Consider the following 23,509-nt stretch of genomic DNA (forward strand, 5'->3'; position numbering starts at 1 on the left):
TGTACTCACTGGTGCACGGTTCGTCTGGCTGATCAGCGTCCCCTCGGTAGTAGCCGTTCCGACACACGCAGATGGTGGCGGCCTCGGCCGTGGAGCGGCTGTTCGGAGGACACTGCAGACAAAGACCTGGGCCCTGAGTCGACTTGAAGGTGCCTGGTGGGCACGCTGCAACAACACACATTGAAAAATCACAGTCAGGCTCAAGAACAATAAAGAAAAAACACACACAAGGCGAACAGCTCACAAGTGGAGCATCTGGGTCTAATAGATCCATCTGCTCGGGTGGTGAGCAGAGATGAAAACAGACTGAGACGTGGAGCAGTCCAAGCTGAAACAAGCTCGCTTTCAATACTTCTTTTGTTTAACACGTAACCCACCCAAAATAATAGTTTTCACACTTTTGTTCTCCTGCAGATGAAGCAAATCACAAATTATGAATTAATTTCTGTGTTTTAGTGGTTTGGTTTTGGTGTTATTCACGTTCAACAGAGTTAATTTATTCCCGTTTCCAGTTTTATGGTAATCAGTCTGAACAGGAGCTCGCTCTTCATATTCGAGAGTGACGGAAAACTCTTTGTCTGAGCCTTGACAAGAAGGGAAGTGTTTTCCAAAATGTCACACTGCTTGTTTAACAATGAGCTTATACTCATGTCGGCTCTCCTTTATGTACAAGTAGCTGGCACTCACACTCCAAGGACCCTGGATTAATTGTGGGCAGTGACTTTGCATGTTCCTGTGAGGGATTTCTACTTCTGAACTGTCTGTAGGTGTCAAACACCAACCAGCTGCGACAGATTTCTCTGATTTCAAACTTTTTGGGGATGATTTGTATTGTAAAAAGAATTCATGGAATTTATTAAGTTGGACTCTTTCCAACTCTTTTGGGAAAATGCAAACAGTACATATTTATATTATCTGGTTTTTATTATCATGTCTGTTGTTTGGATAATTTTGCTTTATTTTAAATGTATGACATAAATCTGTGTGAAGAGTACCTGCAAAATCAAATAAAACTCTCAAACACATATGATATAACTCATGATGTTATTCTCAGTTAATCAGATTCAGATTCAGATTCATTTTATTTGCCATTTGCAGTAAAACCACATTGGAATAAATTAGTAAAAGTCCCCAGTGTGCACAAGACAGGTACAGCCATAAAATAACATTAATTAAAAGTACATAAATAAAACAGGATAAAAGTACAGAAATAAAACAAAGAGAACAGTAAACAATTGACACTGTGAAATCGATCGACTGAAACAGATTCAATAAAGTGCAAGATCATACATTAAAGTGCTCTGTTTAGGCTGATAACAGCTTGTGGAAAGAAGCTGCTGGCATATCGAGATGTCCTGCATCTCAGCGAACGATATCTTCTGCCAGAAGGAAGAAGCTGGAACAAGGTTTTTCCAGGGTGGCCAGAAGAGTCATTGATTATTCCAAGTCCTCGGTTTAAAAGTCTAGATTTATAAAGAACTTCCAGAACAGGAAGCTCACAGCCCACAGTCCTCTTTGCAGAGCGGAGCACCTTGTTTAGAGCTCTCCTCTCTTTGTCTGTGGTGTTACCAAACCACACAGTCACAGAGCCAACAAGTAAACTTTCAATGGTGCAGTGATAAAAATTAAGCAGAATCTTGGAGTTAGTGGTATACTCTCTAAGTCTACGTAGAAAGTAGAGACGCTGACAAGCTTTTTTAACAACCCGGTTAGTGTTTTTGACCCATTTCAGGTCTTTAGAGAGAGTTAAACCGAGAAACGTGCACTCCTCTACAATCTGCACCTGGGAGTTATCAATAATTACAGGTGTGTGAGGACTGTTCCGGCTAAAGTCAGACCAGTTCACATGTTTTTGATGCGTTCAGCTGGAGGTTGTTAGCTTTACTCCAATGAACCACATTTTGGATCTCTGCTCTATAAGAGGAATCATCATTATCACTGATGAGACCGATGATGGTGGTGTCATCAGCATATTTGATTATCAAGTTAGAGTCAGAGGAAGATACACAGTCATGAGTGTACAATGTAAAAAGCAAAGGACTCAAAATACATCCCTGAGGAGATCCGGTGCTCACAGAAACAACATCTGAAAAACAGTCATTGATTTTCACTCTCTGAGATCTGTCAGTTAAAAAGCTCAAAATCCACTTACACATGGCAACACTCAAACCAAGAGACATGAGTTTTTCAACCAGTTTACCTGGGACAAGGCAATTAAAAGCAGAGCTACAATCAATGAAAAGCATTCTCGCGACAGATTTGCTATTGTCCAAGTGACTGTACACGGAGTTCAGAGCAAAGGAGATGGCATCCTCAACACTCCTGTTCTGTCTGTAAGCAAACTGGAGCGGGTCAATACTCACAGGGATCTGGCTCTTAATGAAGTCCAACACGAGCCGCTCAAAAGTCTTCATAAGAACAGACGTGAGGGCCACAGGACGATAGTCATTAAGGCAAGACACAGGAGTTTTCTGAGGAACGGGGATGATGGTCGACTCTTTAAAGCTGTTCGGCACAGTACAGTTCCTTAGCGACAGGTTGAAAATGTCTGTTAAAACAGGGGCAAGTTGCTCAGAGCACAGTTTCAGGACACGAGGAGGGATGCCGTCCGGGCCTGGGGCTTTCCGGACTGTGGTCCTGGACAAGACCCGCTTGACTTCCTCCTGAGTCACGGTGAAGGCACCTTGATTGAAACAATCAGGGAATACAGCAGGACAGGCATCCGCAGATTCAAAGCGACAGTAGAACGTGTTAAGCTCATTTGGCAGAGCTTGGCCAACAGATGCAATGTTCCCAGCACTAGGTTTCCAGGACGTGATGGCTTTTATACCGTTCCACATGCGGCGAGGGTCAAAATCGAAATAACCCTTTAAACTGTCCCCGTAACTGCGCTTTGCAGATTTAATCGAACGTTTCAATGAGTAGCAGGATAACTTGTAGGCCACTGTATCATTAGATTGAAACGCCAAAACACGCTCATGAAGTTTCAGTTTCACTTCCGCGTTCATCCATGGGTTCTGACTACAGTGATCCTTAATGACCTTCTGTGGGACACAGCAGTCAATGCAAAAGTGAATGTATCCAGTCACAGCGTCACAGAACTCATTAACATCATCTGACTGAAATACAGACCAGTCAGTGGCATCAAAGCAGCCCTGTAGCTTCATGTTAGTCTCCTCAGACCAGCACTGCACAGTGCGGGAAGTTGGTTTATGTTCCCTGCTCCTCTGAGTGTACGAAGGAAGAAGGAAGGAAAACAATCAACTGCAAAATACACTGAAAGTAGAATCTATATATGAGAGCATGACTGGAGCAAACTTTGTGCAGGATCTTAGTAAATCAGGTCCACAAATCAGGTTTGAAGCTTTTTATATAGATCTCTCACATTCATCACAGCATCAGGCTCATTCTTCAGGATGGACATACATCCAAGTTCATCCTCTACTTCAGGGGACGGCAAACTTTTACACTCAAAGAGCCATTTGGACCCCCCCCCCCTCTCTGAGTGGACCAGACTGATGAAATATTGCTATAATAACCTTTAAATTTACACTTCAAAGCTTTTCTTTGTTGTGGTCAGTGTATGGAATGAAATTAACTATATTTTCTAAGATAAAACAGTTAGAAATGAAAATTATTACAATCTCAACAGAAAGTCAATTTTAATGAAACATTCTGGTGCAAAATACAATGAAATGTAAAAAAAACAACAAAAAACTAGTATAAATCCTCTATAAGCTCCTTCTTGGTGGGATCAGATTGGAGACTCTTACAGTCAGTTCTGGCCCACTGGCCTCATGTTCTCTGCTGTTAAGGGAAAGTGAAACTGAAGTGCGCGTGATGTCAAATTCGTCATCCACCCTGTGCGCTAAGCTCCGACCCTCCGTGGGGAGTTTTGGGATCGTTACGTTACGTTACGGAACGAGCGTGGAAGTGAACGAGAGTGTAGTATGGAGGCAATCATGTATCACCAGTGGCTTGTGGCCTCCTATCAAGCCTCCTGACAGGAGGTGGTGTGTGGATGGACCCAAGCGCAGAATCAAAGAGTTCCATAAAAAGCAGGTTTATTGCAGTCCAGGGAACATAAGGAGACACAATGGTGACGAGATGAGGGACAAGCAGACAAGATGATGAGACACGTTGACGAAACAAACTGACCAAGACAACAGAGGGAGAGAGTTTAAATACACAAATAAGGGGTAGACACAAGTAGAACACAACAACAGAGGGAGAAGACCGTTGGTTAATTGGAAACAGGAGGTGAGACACACAGAGGCAGACACAGAGACCTGACAGGGTGTCGCTCTTCCACTCCTCAGAGGTTGTGTAATTCCAGATTATTTAGTGTTAAACTAATAATTGCCACTCTCTATAGCAGTGAGCATGAAGCACCGTTCATCCACACGACTGCTGACCGGTAGTGAGGATTATCACTCTCAACAAGTCCGCAATACTAAAATTAAAAACACTGGTTGTTTTGTTGACTGGGTTTATTGAAACGTCGGTGCTCCACAACACCGCTGTCTTCTGACGAGGTTCAGACGCTCCTCTCAGTACCAGGAGAGGAGATCTAGCGGGAGATGGACACTGCTGTTCGGACTGAGAAGGTTTTCCGCTGTGTCACAAAGAAAGGAAGCTCACGGCTTTGGATGGCCACACAACTGCAGCTGCTGTGACCGCAACTAAAGTGCACTTTGTGCCACTGTTGTTACGTAATGACGTTACATCCCTACGTCGTTCATAATACCGCCTACATTTTACCGCACTCTCTGTAGTGGGACCTCCCAACACAGTTGGGTCTGGGTGGGCTTTCCCTTACCATACCATATCGCCCTGCTCTGGAATAAACTGCAGTGGGACCGAGGCTCACGGAGCCGCAGCAGAGGGGCCAAAGAGCCACATGCAGCTCTGGAGCCGTGAGTTGCCGACCACTGATCTACTTGAACCCAACAAAAGAGAGCCAGTAGCGTCCTGTGAATACGTCGGTGACAAAGCTGCTATGACGTGTCAAAGTCTTAAATTGTAAAGGCCCCGGTCGAGGACAAAGATTATTGTTGCTGATATCAGTGTGCCTAAGTGAAGGCAATAACCTAATCCATTTACATTCACATTCCAAAGGAACACAAAGCTAAGGAGCTTCTGTACTGTGTGAAAAGATTTACTGACTGTAATAACTCTGATAAATGTCTGATATTTTTGCAGGATTACTGAGGGGGGTGGGGGTTATAAGTTTAATGGGACAATGCTGCATATATTTTCCTGTGGTTTATTCCTTCTATCAAATGTGGTAACAATGGCACTTGGGCGAAATGAAGACGAGAGGCACGGAGATGTGGAGAAAGGTTTCATGTGCGATATGAAAGATCTTCATGTACGAGCTCCAGGCAAGTACAGAGGTTACAAAAATATCATGAAGTCTACTCTTGCATCGGATTTTTGATATTAGAAGGGGATATCTTTTGAAATTGCTTACTAGAAAATGGTTCAATTATATCTGAACTAAAGTATTTCATTCCAGCACAAAGAGCTTTGTAAATGTGTAGCGACTGAAGGTAACAATGATAAGTTTACCTCTCACTGCCGGGTTAAACAGTCAAGACAGTACGACACTGTGTACAAGAAACTTTCCCACCAGGGATGGACCATTTGGATCATCGTCAGCAGCACAGAAATGTAATCTTTTCTGTGAGAAGGCCAATTCTAATTGGACTCCTTTGACTACAAGGCTGAGTGAGGATTGTGGCTACTATTATTTAGCTTTAAGAAGTAACTACATCTCTAAAAATTAGGCATACATAATCCAAATGTATGCATCTTAATCTTTTTCACCTTGAAATCCATTAAGGTTCTTTTTTCAGGAGTAACTGTTTGACATGCTTCAAATGTGGTAAGAACTTCCTCCATAAACCTCTTCATTTTGTTATTGGCTGAAATGAAGAGAGGATGTGAGGTCTGAACGGGGTCTCTGGGGTTTCTGTTTCCTACTTCTGTTTAGGATGATCATAGCAACAGGTTAACTGAGATTAAAAATGACAAGATTGTACTGAAAGTTAAGGTTTGGAATTCAGAGTTTGTTGTTTGAGAGGAGAAGAAAATGCAGCAGGCATTGTTTCTGCTCATACGTATGTTTTATTCTGCACCATTGAAGGGCTGAAAAGGGTGTGACAACCTGTTTAGACACGCAAATACAACTACACAATCAGCAACAATAATATATTTCGAGTCTCACAGAGATGCTATTTTATGGAAATAGGAAGAAACTTGCATGAATGTTGCACAAACCCACAGTAATATTCTCCTGGAGTTCACAAGCATTCTCTCCAACCAGTGCTGGGACAAACATCATTTCAATCAATTATTGTATTTTAAGTTAAGGAAGATTTTTTATTGAGAAAATTCAAGTTTTTTTCCCCCCACAGACATTTTTCGCATTCAGTTCTACCATTCCTTATGGGTTTCTATAGTTGCTTTTGCACTTTTGCTTAAACCCGGGTTAAAGCTTGAATTTATTGAATGACTGAGCCTCATTTACTTTTTATTTTGGGATTGCTTAATGCATTCTGGCTTTGAGGGCATTCAAAGTTGCACTTTTGACAATATATCTGATGTCTGCCGTCATTTCATAGTTTATTGTTTAAAAAAATCAAAAATCGAATCGAAACTCAAATCTTTATATAAAAAAAGATTTGCACAACACTCTGGAGATAAAATTACAGTCATGAGACAACTGAGTGTCATGATCCTGCTCTCACTCACTCACCTGACAAAACTCACTCACCTGTGTTCCCCTTAGCTCCGCCCCTGTGCACTCCTGCTTCCGCTTCCTGGTCACAGCTGTTTGTAATCATCATCAGTGTGTGTATTTAGATTCCCCTCTCTTGTAGCTCTAGTTGCCAGTTCGTCTGCGTTCTCACACCATTCATACCTGACATTTTTTCCTTGTGTTGCCTTTGTGTTTTTTGACCTTCTGCCTGCCCGACTTTGCCTCCTGGATTTCCCCCTCTATCACCTGTACTGGTTTTGATCTTGGACTGCCTGACTTTGCTTCTGCTGTGGTTTTTATAACAAACCCTTTTGAACTGAGCTTCTTGTCTGCCGTGCAATTGAGTTCACGAACCCTGACACTGAGAAATCTTGACCAACTTAATGACGTTTCTAACTGGAAACTGGAAAAGGGAAAAAAAGTATTTTTTAGGATAATAATTTGTGCAAATCTTTGCACGGTTGAGCAGCTGAAGGAAGGTTTTTGTGAACCACGGTGAACATTTATCCTGAAACTCCTTGAATTCTATTGGCATTTTATTGCAGCCTTCTGAGATTGAAACTTCACAAAACTCCTGCTGCTGCTCAGCTGGCGGCTGTTCCACCAGCTCTTCTGGAGCAGACGACAGACACACCGGAGACTAACAGACTGACCTCATATCTAGTCACACAACAGTGTCCACACACAGCCGGACCACCACGTACAAACACACACCAGTAACCAGACCACGGCCAGCTTATTAACAAGCCCACCACTATGCTAGGAATGCTCCAGAGTGGTCCTCAAACTCCAGACATATCCATTAAAATGCTATATATTAGTTCTGTTGCACTTTGTAAGAGCAATACGAAAGCAATAACATTTCTATATTAAAGTGTGAGGCTTTTATTTAGTCTGGGAGTGGAAGTTTCCTACCCCTCTTGACTTGTAACATATATTCAATGTGTGATGAGATCAGGCGCCCGCTAATATGAGAACATTGAGCCTCTTAAAAACGCACCCTTGCCAGATGTGGAAGCACAAACCAGCTGCAGAGACATTTTATTCAGCAATAACCTCCCACCATATCAGAGATTACAAGACAATAAAACACACATCAGAAATGTTTTTCTAGCAGGAGAACTTATGTGTCATTGTCTTTGCTGTATAACATGTGAACATCAGTCAGAACAAGGAAACACCAGCTTACAGATGAGCAGCATACCAAACTTGAAAGGAAGGTTCTTCTGAAAGGGGACCACGATGAGTTGTGCAGTGTTTAATGGAGTGTGAGTGGAATATGTGTGCTGGGTACTGCCCTTCGGCTCGGTGTTGACTGACAGACAGGAGCGAGCCATGACACTCATAAATGGACAAGAGTGAGGAGAACCGGGGAAGAGGCAGTGCTGATTCAGCGGTCTGACATGATGGTGCTGGAAAGGACTTCACAGCAAACTCTTAAGTGAATGAAAGCGCGAGCTCTTCTCCTCGTGTACACATGCTTAAATAAACACACAGACTCCAAAGTCTCCTGTATTCTCTGAACTAATTTACACATACAGTATAACCACTGCCGACATCAATAAAGGCACACACACATTTCCAACACTTGACTTGTATATGTTCTACAGATCCTGAGATAATTTAGTATAATCTCTCTCCTTGGAAAACCAAAGATGCTATGATCAGCGGTACAGTGACGGAGATAACTGACAGCTAGGCAAAAACAGAAGCAGTTGCACACACACACATACATGCAAGCGCTTTAAACAGAGCATAAGATTAATGTCTGTATGGATTATAACTCCTACCTTGCTGCTGAAGGCTGTTTTTCTAATTGACACATTATGTGTGCATGAGTCCTCGCATTAAACTCATTAATTAACTACTTACTGATCTGCCTCAGAGAAGGAGAGGCTGGAAAAACATGGGTCTGGGCAATGAGAGAAAGAGAAAGTGATGTGAAGAATGCTGAGTGAAGCCGCAGAGGTCTCATTGGAAGGGCAGGCAGCAGTGGGGCTAAGTATCGTTAGGCTTCAATGGATTTGGAACCAAGCCCAAAGTCTTCTCTCCTGACTTGTGAATATTTAGATTGGAGGAGGCCAAGGGTTCCCGCACTGCCGAAAAAAAAGCACATAGGCCCATCACTCATCAAGTGTGTTGGTTTTCAGGGACGGGGGGGGGGGAACATTAGATAAACAAGCAATTAGTGTCCCCGGTGGGAGAATAACCCACAACTGAACTGGCTGCATGCAGAAACAAAACATTCATTCCTTTGAAGTGCTCCCTCCAGGATTCTCTATGCATTGTTCTCCTCTAAACTCCTTCTCACTTCTTCTCTGCCTTCACATCTTTTTTGTCTGTCCCAGCAGTAATGAATGGCTTTCTCTCTTCTCACACCTTCTTCTTGTCTTGTTTCTTTCTTGTCTTGATTGACGGGTATGAGTCCACGTTGGGGTTGGCTGTCGCTCTACCTCGCTCGCTCTGCACCCGGCTGACGGAGGTATGGCAGCTGTGGGTCACTGCGCACCACTCATCTCGCCCTAACTGTGATGACCTCATGTCAGCGTGAGCGTGACAAGCAGAAATGAGACGAGGATCTCTCCACTGTCACTCTCCCACCCTGAACAAAACTCACACGTAATGACAACAATCGATGTCAGATGATCACTTGCATGTCAACCTGCTCATTTTGACTTCATCCTCTTCAACACAACAGTCCTCTGCACTGATTGATCCAGACAAGAGCATCATCATGTGATTAGTGGCCTGAGCTAGCAGGCTTTCACAATGGCCAATGTGCAGAGTCAGGAGTTCAGATGCCTGCTGGACTTTATGAGTGCACATCGCAGGTGATTCCTCCCATACGGAAGCACACTAGTGCTGTGTCAGGTGTGTTGAGAATATGCAATTCCAAAATGTATGTAACCTGTATGCCGAGGTGAGCGGAGAAGTGCGATTAATGGAGGCGGCCTGATAAGAGCTCCATTAGCTTGTCGTGCAGGCATCACCAGGTGTGTGCCTGATCATATGTAAATGAGCCTGGAAATGTAGAAAAGTCAGTGCATGGGATTATGACCAAGACAAGTTGAGAAAAGCTTTCCAGCTCAAAACTAATCAATCTTACAGTGCACTAAGTCCTCCCCTGACTTTTATGTTGGCATCACTCTGCGGTATGTATGAGGTTTTTAAAGCACTGTAGCTGAATCAGCTTGGCAGCAAATTGTGGGAAACCCAATCAAATAAATGCAGTAGTTGGTGTGAAAAGATCTTTGAGCTTATCTAATAAATCTGACGTTTTCCCTCAAGGAAGCTCCCTTCTGTAAAATGAGATATTTATCACTTAAACAATTCTTTGGCACTTGAATATCGACTCCCAGCACTAAAGTTAAGCACATCAAAACTGCTTTCCCCATAAAAGAGCTATTTGCTAGCTTTCTCTCGAATACAACTCCCTTTTTACCAGTTTGGAGATTTTATGAGGTGGTGTGTGAGCCACTGAAGGGCACAAGATGGGAATGATCGCCACTGACTCTAAGTATAACCCCCCCCCCCCCCCCCCCAGTACACCCTTAACCAGCGGCCCTCATCCATCACATGGGATGGATCACAGTCTTTAGAGGCTTTGGAGTCATGCATACACCCACAAACTCACAAACACTCAGGCAGACAAGCTTATGATTGGGTCAAGACCCCAGTTGACCCCCATTTCACTAGTTTGTTGCTCAGTCACTCAGAAAGGCATCCCTCGCACGCTCAGACTGCCGGACAAGCCGTCCAGGCCAAGTGCATGTTAGTATTAATGTGTTAATCGGACGGGCCTACGCACATCTACAGAGTGGCAAAATGCACATGTTTGTTTGACGGATGGGTTTGACGTGTTAGGACAGCAAAAATCTTAAAACCAAAAGGCAATCAGTGCTGCTGCCCATTGGTATTCCGCCTCGCTCTTCTGTCGTTGTTCATTTTCCAGATGCAATCCAACATAATGAGCCGCTTTTCTAACCCAGGTGTTCCATTTCTCCACAAGGTCATTGAAAAACACAATACAATTATTAGAGTCAGAGGCATGGGTTGAAACAAAGCCTTGTCAGAACCATGAGAAAATACCTGCAGGATATTAAAAGTCTGGGTAATCTGCCTTCCTGACTCCAGCTAATGAAACTCATTTAAAGACAATTTAGTATTTTCCTTATAAGCTACCATCGTGTGTCAACATGGAGCAAATACCTCAGGTCCCTCTCTCGGACTCCAGCGTATGTAACTTCTCACAAGCGAGGGTATTTGGTTGATACTTGAAAGCATCCAGGGTTCACAGAGGTAACATCACTTGTTCACGTCTGGTCAGTGTAGGTTTCAGCTATATGCTGTCATCACCCTCTAATCTCAAAGAAAGAGAGAATGTAAGGGGGGGGGATCAGACGCCAGGGTGGTTTTCTCAGGAAAAAAAAAAAAAGCTTGGTTAAAGAGTGCAGTGCTTGAAGCATACCTCGTATGCTTTTGTTTGCAGCGGCTTTGCTGTCAAGGTCCACCCCCAGAACACTCCCCTCGGTCATTAATCATCTGTCCATTCTGGCCCTGTCAGAGCCTCCCGGCCAAGGTAAAGCGCGTCACCAGGCCAACAACTGCCCACAAATGCACAACCCCCCCCTACACACACACACACACACACACACACACAACTCCTCCAAACTTTCTGCTGCCTTCGTCCTCCCTCACCCAACACTGCTCATCTTGACATACCTACTCTCTTGACTAACTAACAGTGCAATGTCTGACGCTGCAGAAACCTCAGTGAACAATACTTAAACCCCCCTGAGAAGGCTGAGATACCTTCCAATTAGGGCTCAACTACCTGGCAGTGCAGAACACAGAGGTAATACCTCATACAAAGAATTCCACATTTGTAGAGGAAAATATGGCACTATGAATATTTATAAAATGACAACAGCAGGGAACATCTGCATGAAGCAAGCTGAATGAATCCCTGGCTGATTGGTTTCAACAGAGGGCAGTGCAGCAGAGAAATCACTGGAAGACAAGACAGTGTCCAGCTCAAGAAAATAAATAAGCTTGTGTGTGAGGTTTCTCTGAAACATTCTGTTTATTTCTCACATGGATATGAAATTCAATAGTTTGACTGCGGAGGCTTATGAACAGAGCATGCGTCTACTACACATCGGATACAGGAAGACACATTCATTTCAAATTAAGCTTTGCGTGTATATGTGTGTGTGTGTGTGTGTGTGTGTGTGTGTGTGTGTGTGTGTGTGTGTGTGTGTGTGTGTGTGTGTGTGTGTGTGTGTGTGTGTGTGTGTGTGTGTGTGTGTGTGTGCGTGCGTGCGTGTGTGTGTTTGCGCGCGCGCCTTAACAAACCCAGCGAACAATTTAGCAGACAGCCTACGCCCCTGGGCAGGCTGTTACCATGGTAACCCCACCGCCAGTATTTTTTTGGCCTACAGTTTCCCTTTGAACAGCCGGCCAATGACAGACCAGCCGACTGGGAAATCTGGCTTACTGAATGCGCGTGCACAGGTTTTGTGTGTCCGCCTGTGCAGGCATACGTATGCGTGTGTGTGTGCATGCGCACGTGCGTGAAACCAGCATGATACAGACCAGGAGAGCTGCATAATCTTTTAGCTGCACACAGATTCGTCATAACCAAGTGTTGCGTTGGCAGCCGACTGCTCCGTGTAGCGTCCGGCACCTCAGTGCAATCCAGTTCCAATTCCCGGAAGATGCAACTATTTGCACACTTACTGAGCACATACAGTGTTTAAGACAGAGCAGTGGTCAGATAGGAGCCACAGAAAGAGATGGATAAGATATGGGATATCCAATTGGTATCCCAGGAAATACTGATTTACCACTCCTTTCCTGGCTGGCAAGGTTGCAGAAAGAACCGTTGCTGGAAGCATATCGGCCCTCAGCATGCAGTAACATGTGCTTGCTCTACAATCTACACTGTAATCAGAAGCTAACAGGGGAATGGCCCAGCTCATTGCCCGCAGCCAAAAGCAGAGAAAAAAATAAGAACTGACGGGAAAGATGGCGATAGACGTTTGCTTGACCATGAATGAAGCGAGTCAAAGGGATGCCGTGTGAGCGTAAAGCTATTTATTGTCTGTTTTGCAGCATTGACCTGAAAAATCAACTTCACTCATTCAGCAAATTGCAGCATCTTTACTGTCATGTGCAGGGACATTAGTACATTTTAGTGCCTCATGAAATCCAGTTCACTCGCATAAAATATCTACTGAGCTATTCAGTTCTTAGAGGAAGCACAAAGCTGCTGGGTCCAGTGGATAATGACTAGATGATCATCAGGAAGTACTTATGGGACCTGTCAATTAATCAGAAACTCCATCACATGGCAAATAAAGCACATATTGCAGGGAAATAATAGCTATCTCTTTCTTACACTCCAAGCTGTGAGAGGCCATTAGCTCCCTCTGTCTCAGCACTCGTCTCTTTTAAAACGGATCAAGCTCATTAACTTCATGGCTAAATCAATTAATCTATAGCAGTTAGCCAAAGATGCCCACTCCGGTTCTTTTCGTCCATCGCTGTGGCTTTGCTTTACAATGTCCACGACATCTGCATGGCTCAAACATGTTTTTACACTGATCTTCCTCGTGAAATGTGGAAATCTTTTCAATGAAACATATATTTTCAGAAAATTAAGATTCTGTTTTTCTTCTTCAAAATTTTACTTTCTTCCTATCTGTACAAGTAAAAATATAAAATGGATAAATCAATGGATAAATAGATTCATGTGGTGACTTCCTTAGTTTAAATATTTGTATTGAACTTTTAGAACAGTTATAAGAACAGTTTTGTTGAGGGTGATTTTAGATTACAAGTCAACCATCAAGGTGGTTGACACTGGTTCACAACATCAAAACATAAAACATTTACCGCGTTGCCTTCATGCATGTTACATGGAAAAAGAGAACATTGTGAGGAGTTTACACTAACATATGAATGTGGTTCATCACCTCAAACAACATTTGCATGGTTGATCATTGTTTTCAACAGATGTGAAAAAGGAGGTTTGAATGGGTTCATCCTTCAGCAGAAACCGGGGGAGATTTTCTCATCTGGCTCCTCACAACTTTTCTTTGCAGACTTAATAAGATCCGTGTATATTTTTTTTATCTTACAATTGTTTCCGAGGCTCTTCAGGTAAAAGGAAAACAACATGATCAATCCAAACCAAATAAATGCAATTCAGTCAGGTTTCCTCCAACATTGAAGTGAGCAGATTACTTATTAATTGAAGACCTACATCAAATATGTTACCTTTGACCTTTGGCAGCTGGAATCTGTCCTGTTCATCTGACATGAAAACACTCAACAGAAAGGTACAACACACCTGAGGTCTCAGCGACCTCGAGCTCCAGCCATCAAATCCTCATAAAATCACTTTTCAGTCAGAGCAAATGTCTTTTTTTTTCACTCGTGTGGAGAAAAAAAAAACCTTGAAGGTCTTCTGAATATAACAAATCCCTGAAAAAGGGGACTTTCAAGGACAAACAAAAAGCAGACTTCTGATTAACATGTGAATTCATCTGTCCTTTCACTCTACAACACTGATACCTGCTGGTTGGGTTCATTCCAATGACATAACAATACATCTTCAGTCCCTCACCCTTTAAAGCATTTGAAAATGTTAAAGTTAGATTGAATTACTGTGAAGAGAACTTTCAACATTCAAAATAATAGAAAAACATTTACATTCAGATATCTAGCCTATTTTAAACTGAATAGATTTAAAAAGCCACACAGTACTTCTTCACTACCCTGTCTAGTGTGAAAGTGCTTTGAGAATTATTCTAGCAAGGCTTAACAACAACTTTGAATGCCCATATATCCTAAAATATCCAAGCCCCTCGGCTGAGAGTCGAGGGCCTGCTAATGAGTGTGGAGGCCTGTGAAGGGTTCATGAGTAATTACAAACGTAGCAGCAGAATAGGATGATAAAACAACAGAAAAAACAAAGGTCCCTTCACTGTTTACCATTCCCTAATTTGATTCCTAATTGAGCATCCATAACACAATGTTTACACCTAAATTTTCTGGCAAAGACGCAAACCCATGGCAGAGTCGCTTGGCTAAATACAACAATGCTCACCATTCATCTGTGTGAGTGTGAGCGGCCTTCCTTCCCATCCATCCACACAGGGAGGTGTGGGGACCCACTTCAGCCGGGGACAAAGTGTACGTAACACCCATGCCCAAAAGAAACACTCAAACAAGGTTGCCCACATTTTGGAAACCCTGCAAACTTAATGTAGGTTTTATGGGAAGCTGCAGTATTTTCCAAAATATAGCATTGCGTTGTTTTTATCCACTGCATTTCGAAAGGTAGGTGAATATGTGGAGGTAACCAGCAGAAGGACTCAAGGTAGAGTTGGGAGAAAGGCAGACCAGCGGGCAATCCTGCCTCCAGAAAATTCACCTCAGTCCCAAACTCCCTGATCCCATTATGCAGTGCAGGGATGCAGTTTCCCTGGAATGCATTTGGAAACAATTGTAGAGATTTATTCATAAATGGCACCCAGCAAGGTAACTGTGAATGTGCAAAAAGAAATAACTGCACTTAAGCAATGCAACGTTTTACTTATATTTCATGCACTTTATACTTCAACGACTCAAGTAAATACAAGCTATGATAATGACTGAAAAACATTTTGAAATATAATGAGAACCAACATGTGCAGCCTTCACATTAACAACCTGATTCACTCAAGGTGCACACACACACACACACACACACACACACACACACACACACACACACACACACACACACACACACGCATCGGCAGACATGTTGCTGTTAATGTGCAGAGAAATATTTTCCCAGCGGCCCCACCACGACTTTTGTTTGTGAAGTTTATCAATAACTATTGTCTGTTTCTTCCTCAAACTTTGACTTTGTGACAAATCTCTCACTCTTCAGAGCTCCAGCCAATCACAGCAAATGAACAGAGAAACCAAATCTTTGTTCATTCTCATGTGTTCATGAATCACCGAAACACTCCTGTCACTCATGCTGTTGTTGCTATTATAAAACATACAAAGTGAAAGCAGCTCTCTAATGTAACACAGTGGATCCCCGTGAAGCTGAGGTCCTGCCACAGGCTGCTCCACTGAACTGCCCCGAAATGTTCAACTCTGATACATTATTATTCAAATTATTTGGTGTCAATGACCAGAGGAAGATCTTTTCTATAAAGCCCCGTCTCCACCGCACAAAAAGTACCAGCCTAGACCGGTCTAAACCGCTCCGGTTCGCGTGTCACGACAGGAATGCAGTCTAAACCGCTCTAGACTGCTCCAAAGGCCACCGCTTTTCCGCTCCCCTTCCGTTGGTCCCCTATGGAACGGGTCTGAGTTTGAGCTGCTGTCTGCTGATTGGTCAGTGATTTACGACACGCCCTCAATATGCTAATGTGCGGCTGAATCCTCTGCTGTCAGTGTGGTCAGCTGTGCTCTGGTTGTTTTTATTTTCATTTTTCACAACTTTAGTGTTTGTGGTGAAATAGCGACTTGAGGCAGGGGGAGACCGGGGGGAGGGACTTTGCATCGCGTTGGAGTTTTCTGTTTGCAGCATAGCGCTCGCCGTGGCGCTGATGCGCGTCCGTGACACCGGAGTCTGGAGCTTTGGGCTCCGGCGCTGACCGCGCTCCGGCAGCTCCACTTCCCAGAGGCGGTCAGTGTTCTGTTCAGCCGCGGTCAGTGGCGCTTTATCGCGGGGACGGACCGCGGAAGCGCTCAAAAGGAGCTCGGAGCTCGGCGCCTCCGTGTTCCGGCGCTGTGCTGCCGGATCGCGATCAGCGCCGGAGTGGAGAACCTCCTGCGTTTGAGCAGAAAGCTCAGACTCCCGTGTCTGTGCCTCAGCCAACCGGGGGGAACGCTCCGGCCACTTGCCCCACACCCGAGCGCTCGAGTGCGGGGCAAGTCGCTGGCCAAGTGGCCGAGCGTTCGCTCTCTCACAACAAACACGGAAGTTGCGCTGCAGCTCTCCGCTGCAAAAAATGACTGCTGCAAAAAGTTACTTTTTTTTTTTCCGCTGCAAAAAATAACAGTGCAAAGTGGAGAATTTAAACAACAACAGAGGATTCATAAGATCTACATCTGACGACGTTCTTTTCTGTTATAATGTCATATTTCTGCGGAGCTCATAAGCCCCGCCCACTTTTCACGCTCCTCTCTGCAGTGGGGACACGACCCAAAATTTCGGTCGGGGTCTCTATTCCGAACTGCTCCGTACCGCTCCGCTCCGTCCCGGCGCTTGTGTGCGGTGGAGACGGGGTTTAAGGTCACAAAAACAAACATCACCATGATTGCTGAGCTTTAATCTTCCCAGACCAAAATTGTAAAATCACATCATAAATAGTTTTGAGAGAAAATCTTCGTTGATGTGGTCTCTCAGTCATCAATACGCGTTCCACTCTGTAAATGTATTTCAGTATCTCTTCTCCCACATACTGAAATATAACATTTTTGAAATTGGAAAAAGACTGCCAGTCACATAAACACACCACAGGTCAGTTGTAAAGTGGGCTTGGATATGGATACAAAAAAAAGTAAAAAAAAGTAAAAGGAAAAGGAAACACATAAGTCTGTCTTTTCGTACACGTTCAGTGTCGCCTGATATCAGGACATGAAATGTGAAGGTGACAGTGGAGAAGAAGGAGGTGGGGTGAGGTTGTCATGAGCAAAGCACCGTGGGATGGTGATATGTCAACTGTTTGGACAAAAAAAAAAAAAGAAATCCTATGATAACATTTTCTCCAACGTGACTCTCTTCAGCTGTACAGCACATCCACAATCTATCCTGTAGCTTTTATACCTGATAGGAAGTAATGAAGAAATGTTCTGCACCAAAAGGAAAAGCACAAATTATGTGTGAAGCGTGGGAGAGTAAATATGACTAGAACGAGGGGTGTACAGTGTAAGAAAGGGAGACAAAGAGAAATGGGGAAGTGAGAAAGCACTCAGGAGTACATCTTGTCACTCAAATTGTTGATGGCAGAGTCCCACAATATGTGTGCTAAGTGAAGCAGCCATTTCTCATTGCATACTAAGTGACGGCCAAGCTATTATTTCTAAAACCCACAGTGGGGAGCAGGGAATAAAATAAATAAATAATTAAAGAAGACGGGATAATAAATGGTGTTTAAAGCAGCTATGTTCTCCATGGTGCACGCTGCTGACAGTTCCATTCCCGGTTCAGAAACAGTGTGCTGAAAGCTGACACGGGTGCCCAGGTACCACCAGACAGTGCTGGAATGGCTTGACTGGAAATGTATTTTTGTTTTCCCTATGCAAAAACTGATTGAGTTGATCAACTATTCTATTGCATCGCGTGGGTTTGACCCCATCTTGTGCCAGATGATGCCCCGGCGGTCGTGTGACCAGACCTGCATCTGTATTCAAGTCGTATTCACATCGGCCTGACCTCCTCACAACCTCATCAGGACGCCGGGTCCCCCTTCCAGACAAACAGTCACACACTAACGCACACCGAGATGTTGTGTGTCACAGTGTGTGTACCCCCGCCACCACAGACCAACAGTCAGTCACACACTAACACACACTGAAATGGTGTGTGTGACAGCCCGGCATCATCCCACCTGTCCAAATCCGAACAGCACTGACCTTTATCAGACAGCCTCAGTCAATATCCCCGGAGCTATGAACCCCCCCTACACACACACACACACACACACACACATCTCGTGCTGCACGAGCATCTACTGGACTGATGGAGACAGGCAGTCATTCTTTAGGAGGAACTCATGTTGACAAATTGGAATCTCTCCAGACTCTTGAAAACTATAATTTTGTTCAAGCAGCCTGACTCTATTTAGCTTTTATAGTTGTAGAAATGTTTCTGACTGCAATAGCATCATTTCATGAAAGTGTCACGTTATGGAACAAACTGGCCAAGGAATCAAAAGAATGAAAACTCATGTGCAAGATTTAAAAAAAGTAATCAAAATGAGCATGTTGTTCAAATACAGAGAAATTGAGAACTATAATCATGTGTTCTGGATAGAAACATTCTGATAAGCGTGGGAATGGCTTTGCTGTTCATCCTTCTCTCTGCTCCTGTTATTTCACAACTTGAAATCTTTGTTTTGTATTCTATCGATTAATTGTTTTTTTGTTTGTTTGTCAATGATTTAAATAAAAACTAAAATAAACTATTTCTGTCATATGTGTATACTCACAGCTCTATTTCCCTGCTTTCTGGGACTTCTTACATTGTTACTGTAACATAATGAGATGTCCATGTGTAACGTGGATGGATAGATGGATGGGTGGATGGATGGATAGATGGATGGATAGATGGATGGGTGGATGGATGGACATGATGCCGATACACAGTGATAACAATGAAACAATCCTTTTATAAACATATATTCTTTGAGATAATAAAATAACATCTTCATACAGAAATGTAACATTTCCAAGTTTTTATGTCTCACAGCTCATTCAGTCCTTTTAATATTTCTGACAGTATTTCCTGCATTGCTGTGTTTGATTTCATTGTAATCGCCTGAGTAGCTTGTTTAGTCTTAGCTTCCATGAATTTCCAAATATATATTTCTTTTTGCTGTTATTAATTTGTTTATGGAACAGCAGAGGATAAAACATCAGTTCACCTGTTGTCGGTATTAATCTCGATTCATGATGTTTGTAAAGGTTTTTATGTCTCGATGACACATATTGATTTGTTAATAAAATTGATTTGTGGGCTAATTTCACCAAGCTGAGGGAACATTTAAATTCTCAGGAAGTCAGCAGCTTTATCAGCGAATGCACGACGCTGGACCGGAGGTGATGGCAGTAAATACACTCAGGAAAAGAAGAAGAAAAATGTGCATATGGCTTTTATTACGGCATTTAACCGTGCATATGTGTGGCTTCCTAAACCTGGAGCCTTGTGACATTGTGGGCTCGGAGAAAGACATTAACACCCTGTTCAACTGAGAATTAAAGTGGAAAGCACAACATGACCAACTGGGACCCTGGATTAACTGTATAAATGGCAGAAAGCCATTATGTGTTAGGAAGCCGTGGTCCAGTAGAGCAAGTGTGGCTTGTTTTATAGAGTTGCAACCTGTGTATAGCTTTCCCACATGGAGTCTTGACTTCTACTGGGTGTTCCCAGTGAAAAATAGAAAGAACAGCACATTTCTCAATATATTACTGAATACACTGAAGATGACTGATGATTTGGAAATCTAATTGTACCAACAGAACTGCACAACATTTACACACAAGTAGGATTTCAGGACTCAGTTGTTTTCTGATGCAGTCCCACTCAGGGTGATGGTCTGACGTGAACTGGTGAAAAGTCCCCTTGCATGTTTGAACTCATCTGAAGTGGAGCTTGGATAAAACACAAATATGTAGTGGCATACAGTATGCACTGCAAGGATGCGAATTAACTACAGCAAACTGCACAAATTAATTCACTCATAGATAAGTGCGGATGTCAGTGCATGACTGCATAAACAGGGTCAAACAAATACGACATGCACTGACATCATATATGCATGAATACACACACATTCATAGACACCGCAGTGGAGGGAAGACATCTCTGAATGTGCCATGTGTGTTGTCACATGTTTGCAGTTTTGCATGAATCCTTGAAGCCACACTGTATACACACATTTTTCAAGATCCTGCCAACCTGCATGTGCACACCCACATGGAAAGAACCTATATAAACATATATGTTTTAATATAGGCTTTAATATAGGTTTGGCATATATGTGACATATATAAAATTGGCCGTTTTCCTATATGTTATGTACATATATGTACATATATGTGTGCATACATGCGCACATATATGTATATAACATATCGGAAAATGGCCAATTTTATATATGTCACATATATGCCAAACCTATATGCGCACATATATGTACATATATGTACATAACATATAGGAAAACGGCCAATTTTATATATGTCACATATATTCCAAACCTATATGTGCATATACGCACACCTATATGTTCCAATATATGCAAACCTATATGTGCCCATATATGCACACCTATATGTGCCCATATATGCACATATATGCACACCTATATGCGCATATATGCACACCTATATGTGCCCATGTATGCACACATACATGTACATATATGCACATATATGTGCATAAAATATAGGAAAATGGCCAATTTTATATATGTCACATATATTCAAAACCTATACCAAAACCTATATTAAAACATATATGTTTATATAGGTTCTGTCCATGTGGGACTTTCCATATATGCAGCATATATATTGTCATATATATTGTCATATATGTGCATATATGCAGCATATATGTGCATATATGTGCATATATGCAGCATATATGGTCATATATGTGCATATATGCAGCATATATGTGCATATATGCAGCATATATATGGTCATATATGTGCATATATGAAGCATTTATGTGCATATATGCAGCATATATATTGTCATATATGTGCATATATGCTGCATATAGGTTTCATATATGTGCATATATCCTCATATAGGTTCTTTCCATGTGGGCACACTCAGAGATGAACTTCAACATACTGTATGCACCGTACCATTAATGCAGCAAGGAACACACACACACACACACACACACACACACACACACACACACACACACACACACACACACACACACACACACACACACACACACACACACACACACACACACACACACACACACCTTTAAAAACACACCTTTCCTGGGCAGGACATATTGGATTAGGAGTGATTTTTTTTTTCTTGGCTCTGTCTCAGAGGTGCTAGATTAAATGTCATTCCCACTTTACTACAGATGGCTCGAAAATAAATCATACTATCCATACACGCACACTTTGCACACTCACTGAGACATATACAATGCACACACAAACACAAACACAAACACAAACACTAAAACACACATAGATATAGAAAAATGCCCACACAAGGAGATATATAACATGTTGGCACACCCGAACACTAAAGCACCTGTACGGTCCAGTGCGTCTGCTCTTTGTATTTCAATCACTGAATCGATGGCTCTAAATTGATTGTAGCTGAGCAGGGGCCAGAGATGTTCCCCCTGGCTCGCTGCCCTGGCCCTCCATTGATTAGATCTGAGAGAGCCAATTGCTTTCACACTGGATTAAGGTGTTCCGGGGCAGTGAGCAGAGAGAGCGAAACAGAGGGTGAGAGAGACGGAGGCAGAGCGGGGGAGAAAGGGGGAGGAAAGAATGGGTCGTGAAAGTCTTAAAGACACTCCGACAAAGCACTGAGATTAGGACGGCAACATCACAAATTACTTAACAGCTCATTTGTAAGACGGAGCCGTAAAAGTGTGCGCCGAAATATGTACACAGTCACACACACACACACACACACACACACACACACACACACACACACACACACACACACACACACACACACACACACACACACACACACACACACACACACACACACACACACACACACACACACACACGGAGGAAAATCGCAGTAAGTAAATCACTTTTCAACAAAATATTCAATGTAAATCAGTCTTGATAAAACACAATAACACAAACATATTGGAACGCAAAACACACACACACACACACACACACACACACACACACACACACACACACACACACACACACACACACACACACACACACACACACAGTGTTGCAATCCTCCAGATCAGAGGGCACTAACGCAGATCAAGAGTGTAATCTCATTCGACCCTGAAGCTAAGCAGCCCAAGGCGGCAGCATTAAACTTCAAAGCTTCACTCTGAGTTTGTTACACGTTCGAGCTCCAAAGTCTTGTGCACTGTAACCTGGAGGAATCAAACCAAACTTTCACTATCAGCCAGCATCACAGGATCTCCTCTGACCTGGATCAAACCATAAATAACCTGTGAGAATTGGATAAGTCTTTCTTTCTCTGTCTTTCTTTTAGTCGTTCATTACAAGGAAGTGCTTCTCTGCATCTGTCTGCAGCAAGTCTGTGTTCACCTTCCTCTTTGTCGTGCTTGTATCCCACTGGGGGCAGTGTTCATCAGGATGTCCTCTCAGCAGCCCTTCACCTTCCTCTCTACGCAGAAAGGAGCTTCTTCTGTTGGAGCTTCTTTCAGGATGAATAGGAAGGGAGGACCGGCTCTGAGGAAGCCCTCCACCCTCTGCCTTTTGTCTGGCAGAGGTCCCCCTTTTCAAATCATTTCCACAATGGAGAGGCTTCCAATCCAGATTAGGCGCTTATGAAAATGGAGAAGTGTGTGTTCTGAGATGGGGGCCGGCGCAGGCGGCGTGGCCCCGGGTCACGAGAGCCGAGAAAAAGGCCCCTCGGTCTGAGGGCTCCTGGAGGCATTTCTTGGGGAGCGGCAGCTCCATTCACACGGCATTAGGGGTGTAAAAGCCTTGCATTTGACTGTGCAAGTCCGGCAAGCCCCTTCTGCATTTGGTTAATACCTCTATTGTCATACCCCCGCTGAGGCAGCTCTCCTTGCAGAGCATGAGAGAAACAGGACAGTGGTCGATGGGGAATTAAAGAGGCAGAAAAGATGAGATAGAGAGGAAAAACAAGGGCAGGAGGGAATAGGATTTACTGGCCTGTTCATGCCACTGTGGCATGAAAACGCACACACACACACGCACGCACGCACGCACACACACACACACACACACACACACACACACACACACACACACACACACA

The 23,509-nt window shown here is 43.3% G+C and overlaps 1 protein-coding gene across 1 annotated transcript in view; it reads right to left on the bottom strand.

Annotated features, from left to right (window-relative positions):
• The window catches only part of ephb1 (EPH receptor B1), a 218,997-nt gene that overhangs the window by 83,745 nt on the left and 111,743 nt on the right, over positions 1-23,509 (bottom strand). Inside the window, exon 4 of the mRNA XM_080503748.1 lies at positions 10-165. Within this exon, the coding sequence (XP_080359874.1) occupies positions 10-165 (156 nt within the window). The remainder of the gene's footprint in view (positions 1-9; positions 166-23,509) is intronic.

Source organism: Blennius ocellaris, assembly GCF_963422515.1.
Source record: "Blennius ocellaris genome assembly, chromosome: 10".
NCBI lineage: Eukaryota > Metazoa > Chordata > Actinopteri > Blenniiformes > Blenniidae > Blennius > Blennius ocellaris.